At 37.0% G+C, this 19,636-nt stretch overlaps 1 protein-coding gene across 6 annotated transcripts in view; it reads right to left on the bottom strand.

Annotated features, from left to right (window-relative positions):
* The window catches only part of LOC119512040 (WD repeat containing planar cell polarity effector), a 521,497-nt gene that overhangs the window by 73,281 nt on the left and 428,580 nt on the right, over positions 1–19,636 (bottom strand). For all 6 annotated transcript variants that reach the window (XR_005212317.1, XR_005212316.1, XM_037806597.1 and 3 more), the window contains one exon: positions 18,459–18,621. Coding sequence is in view for 4 of the 6 variants with exons in the window: in XM_037806597.1 (XP_037662525.1) it covers positions 18,459–18,621 (163 nt within the window). In the remaining 2 variants the exon portion in view is untranslated. The remainder of the gene's footprint in view (positions 1–18,458; positions 18,622–19,636) is intronic.

The following is a 19,636-nucleotide window of genomic DNA, read 5'->3' as shown; positions in this document are numbered from 1 at the left end:
ACCCCTGCATTCTCGACAGGCTCCTCAAGGGGGCACTACATCTTTTTTTTTTCCTTGTTTTTTTTTTTTTTTTTTTTTTAACTTTCCCTTCTTTTTTAAATCAACTGTATGAAAAAAAAGTTAAAAAGAAAACAAACATACAATAAAAGAACATTTCAAAGAGACCATAACAAGGGAGTAAGAAAAAGACAACTAACCTAAGATATCTGCTTAACTTCCAACATGTTCCTACTTTACCCCAAGAAACTTACCTAATATAGCAACATTTCTGTGAACTTGTTCCTACTATATCCATCAGAAATTAACAGACCATAGTCATTCCTGGGCATCCCCAGAATGTTAAATAGCTTATCTGTTCTTCTTGGATTATTGTTCCCCCTTCCTTAATGGCTCTCTATTGCTAGTTCCCCTACATTCTACATTATAAGCCATTTGTTTTACATTTTTCAAAGTTCACATTAGTGGTAGCATATAATATTTCTCTTTTTGTGCCTGGCTTATTTCGCTTAGCATTATGTCCTCAAGGTTCATCCATGTTGTCATATGTTTCACGAGATCGTTCCTTCTTACTGCCGCGTAGTATTCCATCGTGTGTATATACCACATTTTATTTATCCACTCATCTGTTGAAGGACATTTGGGTTGTTTCCATCTTTTGGCAATTGTGAATAATGCTGCTCTGAACATTGGCGTGCAGATATCTGTTCGTGTCACTGCTTTCCGATCTTCCGGGTATATACCGAGAAGTGCAATCGCTGGATCGAATGGTAGCTCTATATCTAGTTTTCTAAGGAACTGCCAGACTGACTTCCAGAGTGGCTGAACCATTATACAGTCCCACCAACAATGAATAAGAGTTCCAATTTCTCCACATCCCCTCCAGCATTTGTAGTTTCCTGTTTGTTTAATGGCAGCCATTCTAACCGGTGTTAGATGGTATCTCATTGTGGTCTTAATTTGCATTTCTCTAATAGCTAGTGAAGCTGAACATTTTTTCATGTGTTTCTTGGCCATTTGTATTTCCTCTTCAGAGAACTGTCTTTTCATATCTTTTGCCCATTTTATAATTGGGCCGACTGTACTACTGTCATTGAGTTGTAGGATTTCTTTATATATGCAAGATATCAGTCTTTTGTCAGATACATGGTTTCCAAAAATTTTTTCCCATTGAGTTGGCTGCCTCTTTACCTTTTTGAGAAATTTCTTTGAGGTGCAGAAACTTCTAAGCTTGAGGAGTTCCCATTTATCTATTTTCTCTTTTGTTGCTTGTGCTTTGGGTGTAAAGTCTAGGAAGTGGCTGCCTAATACAAGGTCTTGAAGATGTTTTCCTACATTATCTTCTAGGAGTTTTATGGTACTTTCTTTTATATTGAGATCTTTGGTCCATTTTGAGTTAATTTTTGTGTAGGGGGTGAGGTAGGGGTCCTCTTTCATTCTTTTGGATATGGATATCCAACTCTCCCAGCCCCATTTGTTGAAAAGACAATTAGGACTCAGTTCAGTGACTTTGGGGGCCTTATCAAAGATCAGTCGGCCATAGATCTGAGGGTCTGTCTCCGAATTCTCAATTCGATTCCATTGATCTATATGTCTATCTTTGTGCCAGTACCATGCTGTTTTGGCAACTGTGGCTTTATAATAAGCTTCAAAGTCAGGGAGTGTAAGTCCTCCCACTTTGTTTTTCTTTTTTAGAGTGTCTTTAGCAATTCGAGGCATCTTCCCTTTCCAAATAAATTTGATAACTAGCTTTTCCAAGTCTGCAAAGTAGGTTGTTGGAATTTTGATTGGGATTGCATTGAATCTGTAGATGAGTTTGGGTACAATTGACATCTTAATGACATTTAGTCTTCCTATCCATGAACATGGAATATTTTTCCATCTTTTAAGGTCCCCTTCTATTTCTTTTAGTAGAGTTATGTAGTTTTCTTTGTATAGGTCTTTTACATCTTTGGTTAAATTTATTCCTAGGTACTTGATTTTTTTAGTTGTTATTGAAAATGGTATCTTTTTCTTGAGTGTCTCTTCAGTTTGTTCATTTCTAGCATATAGAAACATTACTGACTTATGTGCATTAACCTTGTATCCTGCTACTTTGCTAAATTTGTTTATTAGCTCTAGTAGCTGTATCGTCGATTTCTCAGGGTTTTCTAGATATAAGATCATATCATCTGCAAACAATGACAGTTTTACTTCTTCTTTTCCAATTTGGATGCCTTTTATTTCTTTGTCTTGCCGGATTGCCCTGGCTAGCACTTCCAGCACAATGTTGAATAACAGTGGTGACAGCGGGCATCCTTGTCTTGTTCCTGATCTTAGAGGGAAGGCTTTCAGTCTCTCACCATTGAGTACTATGCTGGCTGTGGGTTTTTCATATATGCTCTTTATCATGTTGAGGAAGTTTCCTTCTATTCCTACCTTTTGAAGTGTTTTTAACAAAAAGGGATGTTGGATTTTGTGAAATGCTTTTTCAGCATCTATTGAGATGATCAATTGATTTTTCCCTTTTGACTTGTTAATGTGTTGTAATACATTGATTGATTTTCTTATGTTGAACCATCCTTGCATGCCTGGAATAAACCCCACTTGGTCATGGTGTATGATTTTTTTAATGTGTCTTTGGATTCGATTTGCAAGTATTTTGTTGAGGATTTTTGCATCTATATTCATTAGGGAGATTGGCCGGTAGTTTTCCTTTTTTGTAGCATCTTTGCCTGGTTTTGGTATTAGATTGATGTTAGCTTCATAAAATGAGTTAGGTAGTGTTCCATTTTCTTCAATGTTTTGAAAGAGTTTGAGTAAGAGTGGTGTCAGTTCTTTCTGGAAAGTTTGGTAGAATTCCCCTGTGAAGCCATCTGGCCCTGGGCATTTATTTGTGGGAAGATTTTTGATGACTGATTGGATCTCTTTGCTTGTGATGGGTTGGTTGAGGTCTTCTATTTCTTCTCTGGTCAGTCTAGGTTGTTCATATGTTTCCAGGAAATTGTCCATTTCCTCTACATTATCCAGTTTGTTGCCATACAGTTGTTCATAGTATCCTCCTATAATTTTTTTAATTTCTTCAGGATCTGCAGTTATGTCACCTTTTTCATTCATTATTTTGTTTATATGGGTCTTCTCTCTTTTTGATTTTGTCAGTCTAGCTAGGGGCTTGTCAATCTTGTTGATCTTCTCAAAGAACCAACTTTTGGTGATATTTATCCTCTCTATTATTTTTTTGTTCTCTATGTCATTTATTTCTGCTTTAATCCTTGTTATTTCTTTTCTTCTACTTGGTTTAGGATTGGTTTGCTGTTCATTTTCTAGCTTCTTCAGTTGATCCATTAGTTCTTTGATTTTGGCTCTTTCTTCCTTTTTAATATATGCGTTTAGTGCTATAAATTTCCCCCTTAGCACTGCTTTTGCTGCATCCCATAGGTTTTGGTATGTTGTGTTCTCATTTTCATTCGTCTCTATATATTTAGCAATTTCTCTTGCTAGTTCTTCTTTAACCCACTGATTGTTTAGGAGTGTGTTGTTTAACCTCCAGGTATTTGTGAATTTTCTAAGTCTCTGATGGTTATTGACTTCTAATTGTATTCCATTGTGGTCAGAGAATGTGCTTTGAATAATTTCAATCTTTTTAAATTTATTGAGGCTTGTTTTATGTCCCAGCATATGATCTATTCTGGAGAAAGTTCCATGAGCACTAGAAAAGTATGTGTATCCTGGTGATTTGGGATGTAATGTCCTGTATATGTCTGTTAAATCTAATTCATTTATCAGATTGTTTAGGTTTTCAATTTCCTTATTGGTCTTCTGTCTGGTTGATCTATCTATAGGAGAGAGTGATGTGTTGAAGTCTCCCACAATTATTGTGGAAACATCAATTGCTTCCTTTAGTTTTGCCAGTGTTTCTCTCATGTATTTTGTGGCACCTTGATTGGGTGCATAGACATTTACGATTGTTATTTCTTCTTGCTGAATTGCCCCTTTTATTAGTATGTAGTGGCCTTCTTTGTCTCTCAAAACATCCCTGCATTTGAAGTCTATTTTATCTGAGATTAATATTGCTACACCTGCTTTCTTTTGGCTGTAGCTTGCATGAAATATTTTTTTCCATCCTTTCACTTTCAGTTTCTTTGTGTCCCTGTGTCTAAGATGAGTCTCTTGTATGCAACATATTGATGGTTCATTTTTTTTGATCCATTCTGCGAATCTATATCTTTTAATTGGGGAGTTTAATCCATTTACATTCAACGTTATAACCATGAAGGCATTTCTTGAATCAGCCATCTTATCCTTTGGTTTATGTTTGTCATATTTTTCCCCTGTCTATTAATATCCTTTATTGTACCCATACCGAATCTCTTTAGTACTGAACCTTTCTCCAAGTCTCTCTGTCCTTTCTTTGTTTCTCTGTCTGTAGGGCTCCCTTTAGTATCTCCCGTAGGGCAGGTATCTTGTTAGCAAATTCTCTCAGCATTTGTTTGTCTGTGAAAAATTTAAGCTCTCCCTCACATTTGAAGGAGAGCTTTGCTGGATAAAGTATTCTTGGCTGGAAATTTTTCTCACTCAGAATTTTAAATATATCGTGCCACTGCCTTCTTGCCTCCATGGTGGCTGCTGAGTAGTCACTACTTAGTCTTATGCTGTTTCCTTTGTATGTGGTGAATTGCTTTTCTCTTGCTGCTTTCAGAACTTGCTCCTTCTCTTCTGTGTTTGACAGTGTGATCAGAATATGTCTCGGAGTGGGTTTATTTGGATTTATTCTATTTGGAGTTCGCTGAACATTTATGATTTGTGTATTTATGTTGTTTAGAAGATTTGGGAAGTTTTCCCCAACAATTTCTTTGAATACTCTTCCTAGACCTTTACCCTTTTCTTCCCCTTCTGGGACACCAATGAGTCTTATATTTGGACGTTTCATATTATCTATCATATCCCTGAGGTCCATTTCGATTTTTTCAATTTTTTTCCCCATTCTTTCTTTTATGCTTTCATTTTCCATTCTGTCATCTTCGAGGTCACTGATTCGTTGTTCAACTTCCTCTAGTCTTGTACTGTGAGTGTCCAGAATCTTTTTAATTTGGTCAACAGTTTCTTTAATTTCCATAAGATCATCCATTTTTTTATTTAGTCTTGCAGTGTCTTCTTTATGCTCTTCTAGGGTCTTCTTGATTTCCTTTATCTCCCGTACTATGGTCTCATTGTTCATCTTTAGTTCTTTGAGTAGTTGCTCTAGGTGCTGTGTCTCTTCTGGTCTTTTGATTTGGGTGCTTGGGCTTGGGTTATCCATATCGTCTGGTTTTTTCATATGCTTTATAATTTTCTGTTGTTTTTGGCCTCGTGGCATTTGCTGAAGTTGATAGGGTTCTTTTAGGATTTGTAGACCAATTGTAGTCCTTATCTCTAATTTATCAGATCTACAGCTTCGTGGAGTACACTTTCTCTAACTACCCAGCAGGTGGCGTCCACGAGCCACCTGTTCTCCACAAGCCAGTTCTCCCCTGCTTAGCCTTTTTGGTGAGTGGGGGAGTGAGTCTTGTGGGGTCCAATTGGTGTACCAAGCTTGCGTGTGTAGTTGGTGTTGCCTGCCCTGTATATGGGGCGTGTTTCTGGGCAGTCAGGGAGTGGGGGTGGCTCTAACAATCTAATCTCCCTGGTGATCCTAGAGTTTTAAAGCTGCTGCAATAGTCTAATCCTTCAGTTCAGTCCTGCCACAGTTTGTCTCTGCCACTGACCCACAAGTCCTTGGTATTGGCGTATGGCTCCTGAGACTTGCAAGTGGGCCCCTCTTCCAGGCCGTGCACCCTGGGTCCTCTGTTGAGGGATGACTGTGCTATGTCACAGGTGAGTGCCGTCCCCCCAGGGCAGTTCTGGGCTGCTGGGCTGTGTACGGACGCTCCCAGTCTGCTGAAATGATGGCTGAATGGGGCTTTGTTAATTCACACTGCTCTATCTTCCCAACTCTGGAACAATCAGCTGCGGTTGCAGGGAAGGCTAATGTCCACGCCCAGTTTTGTGGTGTGTGCCTGTTATTTGAAGCACTTCCGTCACACTGGGTTGTCTGGGGCAGTTCTGGGCTATGGGGCTGGCGATGGGCAGGAGTGTTTCCTGTCCACCAGGATGATGGCTGTGAGCGGACACCCCCCTTTTCTTGGGAAGTTGTGGTGTTTAGTGAATTTTCTCAGCCACTGGATTATTGCGTTTTGACTCAGAGCTCTCCTAGTTCTGCTCTTGACTTGACCTGCCCAAATATCAAGTCTTTGAAGCTTTCTGTATTGGGCTTCTTAGAGTAATTGTTTTAGAAAAAGAAAAAAGGATTAAAACAAACAAACAAACAAACAAAAAAAAAAATGGGCCCTCCTCAGAGATCTAATGGCTTATTGAAATGCTAAGAGACAAAGCAACCAGGGCCATTAAGGAAAGGTCCACAGGGCAGAGAGATCAGCTCTTCTTCAGGATTTGCATATGCGCCTCAGGGCCCTTCCCCTTTCTATGTTCACCAGAACTCCAAAAATCCTCCGCTTTTATTTTGGAGTTTTTCGTGTTGTTTTTTTTCTATGCCTGTCTCCTCTCTGCTGGGCTGGCTGCTCTCAGATTCTCTGGTGTGTGGTTTCAGCCTATCTATGGTTGGAGTTTGTATCAGTAGAATGAGTTTCCCATAAGGGCTGCCACTGCAGTTCTCCCTTCTCCTTCCCGGAGCTGACAGCCCCTCCTCCCCTGGGACTGAGCCTGGCAGGGAGGGGCGCGGGTCCCCTGGCCGCAAAAACTTACAGATTTCGCTGATCTCAGCAGTTCCACGTTTTCATGAGTGTTGTATGAAGTATGCCCAAAGTCAGATTGCTCTGTGGTGTCCAGTCCACGCAGTTCCTGGCTTTCTACCTACTTTCCTGGAGGAGTAACTAAAACATACAGCTCACCAGTCTGCCATCTTGCCCTGCCTCCTCTATTTTTATATTAAAAATTATTTACTGAGCATCTGTTACATGCCAGGCACTTTTCTAGGTTCTGGAGGATGCACCAGTGGAAAAAAAAAAAAAAGACAAATATCCATGCCCTCATACAGTTTACAGTCTAGTAAGTTTGTACTCAAGCACAGTGGAGTCTATTCAAAATCAGTTATCAGTTGATTTCTGCATTATGTTTAATTCAAATTAATTCAGTTTTAATTATACAGAAATTAAAATTTTGCTCAATGATTTGCAACCATGTAAAGAATGGGAAGGACTTAAAATTGAGAATGATTTATAAACTAGCCTGATCTTTTATGGTTCATTCATTCATTTATGGAATATCTGTTGAATGCCAACTCTGTGGCTGGTGTGGATACAACAGTGAACAAAGCCAGACACATCATTAATTGCAGGTGAGTGAACCTAGGCTGTGGGCCATGCTGCCTTCCTGTTCTCTTACTTGCTCTCTCTCTCTCCTAGAAGTAAAACATTACTGAACTACTTCAGACTATTTCTTTTCTTCTTGTCTCCAGTTAAACTTTCTTTGCCCATTGATGGAGAAATTAAAACAAAAATTTTAAGACTCTTTGGGTAGCGAAACTCCCCCACCTACAATTTTAGTATTCACATTTAGCTCTGAGCTTCATTGTTCAGATGGTGAAGTGCAAAAACAGACCTGAGATCAGCCTTCTCCTGATATCAAGGTAGTTTTCCCTATTAAGTCAGCCCTGGTCATTCAAAGCGATCTATTGAAAATGCAGACCACATCCTGACATTGCGTTCATTTCCTATTACTGCTGTACAAATGACCACAAACTTAGTGGCTTAAACTAAGTACCGTTTGATTAAGATCAGAAATTTGAAGTGGGTCTCAGTGGACTAAGATCAAAGTGTCAGCAAGGTACATTCCTTTCTGGAGACTGTAGGAGAAATTCTGTTTCCTTGCCTTTCAAACTTCAAGAGGCTGCCTGCATTCCTTGGTTCATGGTCCCCTTCTTCCATTTTCAGTGCCAGCAATGACTGGTTAAGTCCTTCTCCCAATTTATCACTCAAACATAGCCTTTTGCCTCCCTCATCCACATTTAAGGATGCCTGTTACACTGTATTTGGCCCATCTGGATAATACATGATAATCTCCCTATATTAAGGTCAGATGATTAGCAATCTTAATTCTATCTGCTACCTTAATTCCCTTTGTCATATAACATATTCACAAATTTCAGGTACTAGAATGTGGACATTTTGGGGAGGACATGCTGCCTACTACACACTTCAAATCCTTCAATGGCTTCTCATGCAATTAGACTACATACCCTACAGAGGCCTTACGTATTTTGCCATCCCCCATCCCTTACTGCCATTCAGCTATATTGGCTCTCTCTCTGTTACTCAAACTTGTTCCCACCCTAAGGCCACTGCATGTGCTGTTTCCTTCCCTGAATGCTCTGTCACCTGGCCACATCTTCACGTAGATGCCTTCTTGTCATTCAGGTACTAACTCGAATAGTTCCTTCTCAGTGAGGATTTCCTGTATCGCCAAGCCTTTGCATTTTTCCAAGTAATTACCATTAACTGAAATACTTTCATTTACATATTTTTGCTTGTTGTTCATCTATATAATCCACCCCTCCCCCCACACACACATACACACACACCTGAGTGAGAGCTCCAAGAAAGCAGTGGGGTTGATAGAAATAGATTACGCACCTACCATGTGCCAAGTATGCTCCAGGCATTGTGGTAGGGTTTGGGACATAAAACATCCAGGGTGGTTCCTGACCTCATGAAGTGTAAAGGTTAATGGGAAGCAGATAGTGATTAAATAATCACATAAGAGAATAAAATTACAAATGTGACACATGTTGTAAGGATTTACAGTATGTTTTAATGTCTGATAGGATTCGTTCCCCCTCATAGTTTTTCTTTCGGTGGTTTTTCCATATAAACTTTAATACCAACTTATCTAACTCCATAAAAGGTTTGCCGGTATTTTCATTGGAATTGCATTAAATTTACAAATTAACTTAATGAGAACTGACATCTTTATAATGTTGAGTCATCTATCCAAGAAAGAGGGGATGTCTTTCCATTTGTCCAAGGCTATGCCTTTCAGAAGGGTTTTAAAATTTTCCTCATGTAGATTTTGCACAACTCTTGTTAAGTTTATTCCTTATTTAGTCTTTGTTGATATTATAAATTATGTCCTCAACTAGTTATTGGTTGTATACAAAGGTATTGATTTCTGTATGTTCATTTTATATCCTTTACCTAACTGAATTTTTTAACCGTTTTGAGTTACTTTTATCATTGATTTTCTAGGGTTCTTCAGCTATACTGTCGTATCATTGCCAATACAGGCAGTTTTATTTCCTTACTAATTTGTATGTCTCTAGTTGAGGGGTTGGCAAGCAATTTTTTTCTGAAAAGATAGTATTTTAGGCTTTGTGGGTCATCCAATCTCTGTCTCAACTATCAACTATAGACAATAAATAAACAAATGGGCATGGCAGTGCTCCAATAAAACATAATAAAACACACTTCACAAAAACAAATCAGATCAGATTTGGTCCATGGGCCACAGTTTGCCAATCTTTGCTCTAGTTAATTTATCTAACTGTATTTGCTGACACCTCTAGTACAATGTTGAATATTAGCAGAGATAGTGGACATTCTTGCTCTGTTTCTAATCTTAGCATAAATGCCTTGAGTGATTCCCCATTAAGTACGATACTGACATTAGGACTAAGTTATATATATATATATATAACTTAGTAGTTCTAATGTCTACTTTCTTAGCATGATAGAATATATATATATGTCTAAGAAAGTAGACATTAGCATGATAAAATATATATATATATATATATATATATATATATATATAAAATCATGCTAAGAAAGTATTCCCCAATTACAGTTTTTTTGAGTATTTTTATCAAGAATTTGTGTGGAATTTTGTCAAAGGCTTTTCAACATCTATGGAGATAATAGTATGATTTTTTAAAAACCTTAGATCTATAAACATGGTCTATGATATTAATGGATTTGGTAACAGAAAATCAACTTTGATGTATTTCTTAATGAGGTATTGGATTCTGTTTGCTGATATTTTATTTAGTATGTTTACATTGATATTCATGACTGATATTGATTTGTAACTTTCTTCCTTTATTTTCATTGCTCTGGAATAATTTATAGAGCATGTGGAACATCTGATATTTGGAGGTTTGGCAGAATTCTTCGATCAAATCATCTGGCCCTGATGCTTTTTCATGGGGGGTAGTTTCTTAACTTACTCCACTGCTTTTATGGAAATTGGTCTATTTCAGATTTCTAAATTTATAGGGTGGTCACTTTTGGCAATCTCTGTTTACCTAGGAAATTATCTATGTTATCTGGATTTTCAAATTTATTTGCAAAGAAGTCTTCAAGGAGTCTCTTATTATTTTTAAAAAATTTCTTGTTTCAATGGTTAATTCCTCCCCTCTCTGCTATTTCTTATTTTGTATATTTGTGTTTTATTTCTTTTGTCTTGATCAAATGAACCTGATCAAGTTGGTCTATTTTGTTAATTTTTTCAAAAACGTGAGGATTTGGTATCTAAAATAGGTATACTGTTTTTCTATCCTCCACCTTAAGGGTCAGCCTGGGGATGTAAATTACCATCTGCTTTGGTAAATAAAGTTTTATTGGAATAGTCACTTCCATTCATTTATGTACTATGGCTGCTTTTGTGTTACAACAGAGTTGAGTAGTTGTGGCAGAGAACATATGTCCCCTAACCTAAAACATTTACTTTCTAGCCATGTAGGAAAAAGTTTTCCAATCCCTGCTTTGCCTAATTAATTTATTTTTATCTTTATTATTTCCTTCCTTGTGGTTTATTTTGATTTAGTGTCATGTTATTTGTAAGGTTTTTGAAGTGGCAGTTCATTTATTTTATTCTTTCATTTTTCCTGATAAAAGTCTTTATAGTAGTGATCAGAGAAAAACTGATAGCACTAAACATATCCCATAGTTTTTGGTAGGTAGTGTTTTCATTATTGTTATTTTTTAGAAATTTCATATTGTATTTCCACTTTCACCCAACAGTTGTTTAACAGAAGGTTTTAAAATTTCTGGAAGGAGGGACGTGTTCTTGTTAAACATATCTAGTTTTACTGCATTGTGACCAGGGAACATTGTTTGTAATAATTCTGCCTTATAGGACTTGGGGTCTTGGGAAAAAATTTATTTTCTATTATCATGGTGTAGGATTTTATTATGTTGTTCAGGCATTCCTTCTCCTTACTTTTCCCCTACTTGTGTTTTGTAATATAAATGATGAGCTCAGTGTCCTACTATTAGTAGCTATCTATGTCTCCTTGCAGCTCTTGTGGTTTTTCCTTTATAGAGCTGGTTGTTGTATTACTTTGTGTATTATATTCATAAAGGTTATATCTTTGTTGTGAAATTTGCCTGTGAGCATTAGAAAAGGAAAGGTCTGTCTTTGTCAAAGTTAATGCTTTGGGGCTTGAATTCTATTCTGTTTATAATCAGGATTGCTACCCTTGCTTTCTTATTATTTTCATCTGCCTGGCATACCTTTTCGCATCCATTTTTTCATTTTTAGCCTTTCTGAATTAATTTATTTTAGATATATCTTTTATACACAGCATATAACTGAGTCTTCCTTTGTGAGCAAGTTGAAAATTGTTTTCTTTTAATAGGTGAGTTAAGTTCACCTATTGATATGACTGATATGCTTGGTCTCAACTCTGTCATAATATTTTACAATTGTATGAATTTTGATATCTCTTCTATGTGTTTCCTTTGCTCTAATTTTAAAAAAGAAATTGGTATTTAGGAAGGCTTGTGTATTTGTTCTAGTGGTCACTTTGTACTGATATATTTTCTAATGCCCTTATTCTGTTCTTTTCTCATTTATCCTTTTATTGTGTTATATATCAGTGTTTATTTGCATCTTTTAACTTTTATTGTCTATACAACAATCAGTGAGCTTGTTCTACTTTTCTTCCCTGTTCTACAATTTTTTAGTTGTGTCATCTCTACTTTGTCACAACATACAATATTTGTACATTAGTCTTCCACCCTCAACCCCTTTTGCTTTCATCTACATTTATATAAACACACATAATCAGTCCTTTTGTTAACGTTTTCCCAGTCATCTCATGGTTGGATGAAGCCCTTTTCTAGTACATTCCTCAGAAGGGATCATTGGAACATAATTCCTATGAAACATGAAAACTATTTTCTATAAAATTAATAACTGGAAGGAGAACTTGATGGATATAAAATGCTTGGCTGTTTTTTTAATAGAGGTTTTAAAAAATGCTGGTTCACTACTGCCTTGCTTTGTATTTTGTTTTTGAAAAGGCTAATGCCAGTTTAATTCTTTTCCTTTGTAAGCTTATTTGATTTTTTTAAGCTTATTTGATTTTTTTTTTACCTGGAGGCCTTGAAGATTTTTAAATTTATATTTGAAATCTTATAGTTTTACTAGGATATGTCTTGGAATTGACTGTTCTGAGATAATTTTCTCAGGCACCTGGTGTGCCCGTTTAATACATAGACTCAAGATTTTCTTAAATTTATGAAACATTATCTTTAGTTCTAAAGAGTAATTCTGTTCCATTGTTTCATTTCTCTTCTTCAAGGAATCCAGTAATACAAATGTTATTGTTTCTCTGTCTATCTTCCATTCCATTACTTGCTTTCTGACTTGTTTTACCTCTTCATCTCATTTTCTGCCATTTTCAATGCTTTTTATTACATTTTCATTTGAATTTGTTCTCCTTTGGATACCCTGTAATTCATTTTTTTTATTTCTGAGATAATATTGTCTTTTTCCTCTAAGTTCAATCAATATTATTTATTTCTTCCTGTTTTTCCCTTTTCTTTCTTCTCTTTCCTTCTTTGTTCATGTTGTTCCATCTTTCTTTTTCCATTTTTTCCTTGGTATTGTCTTTCTAATTAGGGTAGGTTTTCATGTGCCCAGCTTCTTGAGTATATTTAATTCCATTTAGACTGTTGTCTCACAGTTTGCTTGTACTTCATGATTGTTTTTGGGGGAAGAATTTTCCTCAGTTGATCTGTGTTGGTGTGTGCTGGTTTTCATTCTCTGTTTTTTTCTTTCAGGTAACACTGATAGGAACTGTTCATCTTTTATTCCTGTTCATTTTTATGGTATTAGGGTATATTTTTGTGGGATCCTACCTAGTTCAGTAGAGAGCCCTCTTTCTTAGTATTGCAAAGTTTATGCACTTGTTGTCATAAGAATATATATATAGATCAATGGAACAGAGTAGCAAAACCAAAAATATACCTTTCCATTTATGGTCTATTGATTTTGACAAAAGGCAATCCAATGGGGAGTGGGGAGGGAGTCTTCTCAACAAAATAGTGCTGCTGAGAAAGTTGGATTGCCATATATAAAAAGAAGAACTTAGACCCTTATATACCCCTAAATGAACTCAAAACGACTCTAAATGTAAGAGCTAAAACTTCTAGAGGGAATTATAGGAAAATCTTTGTGTATTCAAAAAGTGATTTCTTACATATGGCACACAAAAGCATAATCAATAAGAAAAAAATCGCTAAACTGAACTTCACAAAAATTTAAAACTTTTGGACTTCAAAAGACACTAGTAAGAAAATAAAAAGGCAGACCACTGTCTGGGAGAAAATATTTGAAAATCATGTATCTGATAAAAGACTTGTATTAAGAATACTACTATACACCCACTAGAATGGCTATAATAAAAAAACTGCTAGTACCAAATTTAGGTAAGGATGTGGGGAAACTGTAACCCTCATCCAGTTGCTGATGGTTACGTAAAATACTACAGTTACTTTAGAAAACTGGTTGGCAATTTCTTAAAGCTAACAAGTTAAACATAAAATTAGCATATGACCCAGCAATTGAACTCCTAGACATCTACCTAAGGGAAATGAAAATATGTCCACTCAAATACTATTCACAGCAACATTATTCTTAACAGCCCTAAGATGGAAATAATTCAGATACCCAATAACTGGTGAATGGATAAATAAAATTTGGTGTATCCATATAATGAAATACTCTTTAGCAATTAAAAAGTAATTATCTACTGATGCATGCTGCAATGTGTGAATTGTCAAAATATAAGTTAAAAAAAGCCAGACATAAAAGACAACATATTGACTCCATTAAATGAAATTCCAGATTGTATGATTTCATTTATATGAAATTTCCTTAGAGAGAGCAGAGTATATTTGCCTTGGGCTGGGGGCTGGAGAACGGGAATTGACTGTAAATGGGCACAACTAAAACTGGACTGTGGTGATGGTTGTATGACTTTGTAAATTTACCAAATATCATTGAATCATATACTTAAAATGAGTGAATTTTATGGTATTTGTAAATTATACCTCAGTAAAATTGCTTTTAAAAAATAAATAAAGAGGTAGGACTTCCAAGTAGTTTCAGATGATAATGACTGCCTATCAACCTGCTCCCAGTGCTTCCTCCTTAAACAACATAGAACATCAGGACAGAAACAATGAAACGACATCAAAACCATGCCTGTGGGATGACTCAAATACAGAGAGTGTTTGAACTTCAAAATAATTGTAAATAAAATGGAGAAAATACCAAATCCAAGCGCATGATCTTTCCTGTTCTGGTGTGCTGGTAGATCAGAGTATGTGCTACAAGGAAAGGGCTTAAAAGTACTGGCTGGGAGGAACCTAAGATGGCGGCTAGGTGAGACAGGGCAAAAAAACACCTCTGTGAAAAATACTAGATAAAAACCAGAAAGTGACCCAGAACACCAGTTCCAGCAATGCACCAGCTGGACAAGGTCTGCTAAATCCACAGGGACCATGCATTTGGTGAAACCGGGAGTCTGCTTTCTGAAATGAGTGAGTGAGCCAGCTGAAAGTCCGGCGGCCGCACTGTGGTGTGGGGAAACTGTGGGTTGGCGTTTGGAGATGCACTAGTTCTTTCTAAAAAAAAAAAAACCTGGGAGCGGCTGCGGATATGATGGGGAGAACTGCGCAGTGAAGCATGGCAGGAGCGGGCTGTACCAATGCCTCAGTGTCTGGCATGGAGCATAGCCCTTCCCACACCCGCTGCTGATTGTCTTGGGGCCAGGGGGGCAGAAGGGAGCCAAAAGGAGAAAGAAACCGTGCCCCTTGCAGCCATCTCCCCAGTGGGCTGGGGATGCTCCTGCCTGGGGCCAGACCCACAGCCCAGAGCCGTGCCAAGAAACCCAGTGTGACGGGGAGTGTTTCCCGCAGCACCGCACACATGCCACAATATCGGCTGTGGACAGTGGCCTTTAGTGTACCCACAGCTAATTATCCTGGAGCTGGGAAGGTGGAGCTGTGCGAAAGGGGGAAATTAACACGCCCCATTCAACCATCTTTACATCAGGCTGGGAATGCCCCTGCATGGCCTGGTGGCCCAGGGCTTCCCTGGAGGGCCGGTGTGCACTTGTGACATGGCACAACCTTTCCTCAGCAGAGGTCCTGGAAGAGCACAGCTGAGAAGGGGGATCCACTAAGAAATCCCAGGGACCCTATACCAATACCAAGGATTTGTGGGTCAGCGTCAGAGACAATCTGTGGCAAGACTGAAATGAAGGTTTAGACTCTTGCAACAGCCTTAAATCTCCAGGAACACCTGGGAGGTTTGATTATTAAAGCTGCTCTGCCTCCCTAACCACCCAGACACATGCCCCACATTAAGGGTGGACAGCACAAACAACACACCCAAACTTAGTGCACCAATTGAACCCCACAAGAATCAGATCCCCACACACCACAAAGACAAAGTTGGGGACAACTGACTTGAAGGGAATAGGTGACTTGTGGACACCATCTGCTGGCTAGTTAGAGAAAGTGTACACCACCAAGCTGTAGATCTGACAAATTAGAGATTGGTAATTTTTATAACCTGAAAGAACCCTATCAAGTAAAGCAAATGCCAAGAGGCTAAAAACAACAGAAAATCTTAAAGCATAATGATAAAACCAGATGATATGGAGAACCCAAACACTCAAATCAAAACATCAGAAGAGACACAGTACTTGGTGCAATTAATCAAAGAACTAAAGACATAATGAAAGCATGGCACAGGATATAAAGGACATAAAGAAGACCCTAGAAGAACATAAAGAATACATTGCAAGAGTAAATACAAAAATAGAAGCTCTTATGGAAATAAAAGAAACTGTTGGCCAAATTAAAAAGATTCTGGATACTCATAATACAAGATTAGAGGAAGATGAACAATGACTCAGCATCCTCGAGGACCACAGAACAGAAAATGAAAGAAGAAGAGAAAGAATGGGGAAAAAAATTGAAATGGATCTCAGGGATATGATAGATAAAATAAAACATCCAAATTTAAGAATCATTGGTGTCCCAGAAGGGGAAGAGAAGGGTAAAGGTCTAGAAAGAGTATTCAAAGAAATTGTTGGGGAAAACTTCCCAAACCTTCTACACAAAATAAACACACAAAGCATAAATGCCCAGTGAACTTCAAATAGAACAAATCCAAATAAAGCCACTCCAAGACATATTCTGATCAGACTGTCAAATACTGAAGAGAAGGAGCAAGTTCTGAAAGCAGCAAGAGAAAAGCAATTCACCACATACAAAGGAAACAACATTAAGACTAAGTAGTGACTACTCAGCAGCCACCATGGAGGCGAGAAGGCAGTGGCATGACATATTTAAAATTCTGAGAGAAAAATTTCCAACCAAGAATACTTTATCTAGCAAAACTCTCCTTCAAATTTGAGGGAGAGCTTAAATTTTTCACAGACAAACAAATGCTGAGAGATTTTGCCAATAAAAGACCTGCCCTACTTCAGATACTAAAGGGAGCCCTACCAACAGAGAAACAAAGAAAGGAGAGATTTTAACAGACATATATAGAACATTACATCCCAGGTCACTGGGACACACATTCTTCTCTAGTGATCACGGATCTTTCTCCAGAATGGACCATATTCTGGGACATAAAACAAGCCTCAATAAATTAAAAAAAAATTTGAATTTGTTCAAAGCACATTCTCTGACCACAATTCCTCTTTGGTAATCAGTATGAAAGGGAAAGAAGCATACTGGGAAATTTTGGGGTCCTGCAAGGTAAAATCAGAGTAAAAATCAGAGGCCAAAAAGCTCCACCAAGAATGTGTGGAGAGTTTAATTAATCAGCTCCTCTATGGTTATCTCATTTCAAGGACCTCCCTGTTAAACTTCTAGCTAGTTTGCCAGTCTGTCACTTTTACCAACCAGGTTGGCAGAACTGCAAGCTCTTGCAGTTCATTTTCTACTTGTTTGCTACTTTTATTGACTATGCTGCTGAGGGAGAGTTTTCCACCCATAGCTCCAAATAAAGTCAGCCCTCCTTAGCAGCCAAGCTGCAGTTTTTCACAGCCAGTCCCACCCTGGTAAAACTACCGTGCTGACCTAGTGTGTGTGTGATGGGAGCAGCAGCAAGAATAGCCCCAAGCAAGACTCCCACTGTTATTACTAGAAGTACGGCAGTTTTCCATGAATAAGTGCTTCTGAATTTGTTGTTTGCCTTTGATTTCCAGAGCTCAGAAATGGTTGTTTTGTCCAGTTTTATAATTCTTTCTTGGGGAGAGGTTTGTTGACCTCTAAACTCTGCCATACCTCTTACCCTCTTTATTTACTATCAATCTATCTAGTTTGAGGCATTTTCCTCAAAGGCATTATAGGTGTGCATGTATAATTGATATATGTGAATTTTAAAACGCGGCCTCTTAACAACTATTCTATATAGTTCGGATCCTAAAGAGTAGGGTTTAACTGCAGGGCCAAATCCAGCTTGCTGTCTGTTTTTGTAAATAAAGTTTTATTGGAAGACAGCCACTATTATTTGTTTATGACTTGTCTTTCACACTACAACAGCAGAGTTAACTTGTTGCTACAGAGTTAGTATGGTCCACAAAGCTTAAGTTATTACCCATTTCTTTATACAATAAGCTGCTGACCCTTGCTGGAGAGCATTGTATCATCATAGTTAACATTATAATTATATTATAATTAACACTATTATTTTGTATACTTTTAAAGTTCATATCTCTTGTGGCGAGCTGGATATGTAAATTATCACTTAACAGATTTTGAAAACTAATAGCAAATTTGCATTAAAAAAGTATATCTCATAAATTATAGTCCAAACTACATATTCTAAAAATTAATGATATTTAATTCAATTTAACAATAGAAAAGAATAGAATTTAATATGTAACAGTAATTTCATTTTGGCCTGGAATAGCATCCATTCTAATGATTTTCAGTTCAAATTCACTTCTGTCTCCCTCAGGCCTGCTCTTGTAGCACCTAACTACCAGACAGTCTTAGCTATAAGAAAATGCATTTTTTCCTTGACGTTTTGAAATATTCTTGCTTAACTATTAGATTGCATTTTCAGGGAATATTACAATTATTTAATACTAAATACTCACATTGATGGAACAGTTTCCTCAGTTCAACAGATCTTACCTATGAGAAGAGCCATTCGGTTCTCTTTGTTGAATAACGGGTCTGTGGATTGAACCAGAGGGAGGAAGGTTGTCTGGAAATGTGTCTTCCCCTTGGGGTGTTAAAGATAGGCCAATAAAAGCTTTGTTTAGTGTATCCCTTCTGTCCAAAGGCCCCAGGAGTTCTGTTAAAAATAATAAAGATATCAGTCAAATGTAAATACAGTTCCTGCTAACTGTCTCATAGAGGGAAACTTTCACCTATTCCAAAGGAACTTTTTTCTTTATTTTATTTGTCAATTTTCTATGTAGTACACAATGGAAATCTTGCAGCCATTCCTCTATGACTTGTCATTCTTAAACTTAGCCAGGGGAGTTTGGTAGCTGAATAGTGAATGTTTTCAAGTTCAGATTTTAGAAATTCATTTATCATTTGCCCATTCATAGTGTTTTTTCTACCACTCTCTTAATCAAAGATTCTTTTTTTATTGTTAGCCAATTACTGAAATATTTTATTATCTTGGAATATTGTAAGAAGTGAATTATTTTACTGTCGCACATGCCACACACAATTTGAAAAGAAAAGGACAATATCTTTTTCTAATATTTGCTTTCAATTAGAAATTTAAAGTGTATAGGGAGAGTTTGCTGTTTCCACATCATCAGGAAGTATACAGAATACTTTAATATTGAAACTGTGACAGGGCATTGTTTTAAAAAATTGTTTGAAAAATAATGAAGTTGTGAAAAAAGCCAATATAATATATTTAAAAAAACATAAGCCTTACAAAAAAAAAAAACCACAAAAATCCTTAGGACCATAATATATATATTTTATATACAGCAGGTAAGGACTAAATACTTTCTCCTTAACAGACAAAAGATTATTATATTTATTCTCATTTGAATCCTTTCCCCAATTCCTATTGTTATCAGTTTTCCTTCTGTGTTCCATTAGAAGATATAGATTGTCTGGACTATCTTCCCCAAACAATTTTCCATAATAAATTCTGCCTTCCCAAGTGCACATGGGACATTCCTCAGGATAGACCGTATCTTAGACCACAAAACAAGTCAATAAATTTTAAAAACTGAAATTATACAAAATATCTTTTCCCAATAGAACAGAATGAAACTATAATTCAATAGCAAAAGGAAAAATGGAAAACTCACAAATATGTGGAACTTAAAGAACATACT

The sequence above is a fragment of the Choloepus didactylus genome, chromosome 17, assembly GCF_015220235.1.
Source record: "Choloepus didactylus isolate mChoDid1 chromosome 17, mChoDid1.pri, whole genome shotgun sequence".
Classification (NCBI taxonomy): domain Eukaryota; kingdom Metazoa; phylum Chordata; class Mammalia; order Pilosa; family Megalonychidae; genus Choloepus; species Choloepus didactylus.
The sequence above is the reverse complement of the archived record's forward strand: the minus strand, read 5'-3'. Positions and strand labels throughout refer to the sequence as shown.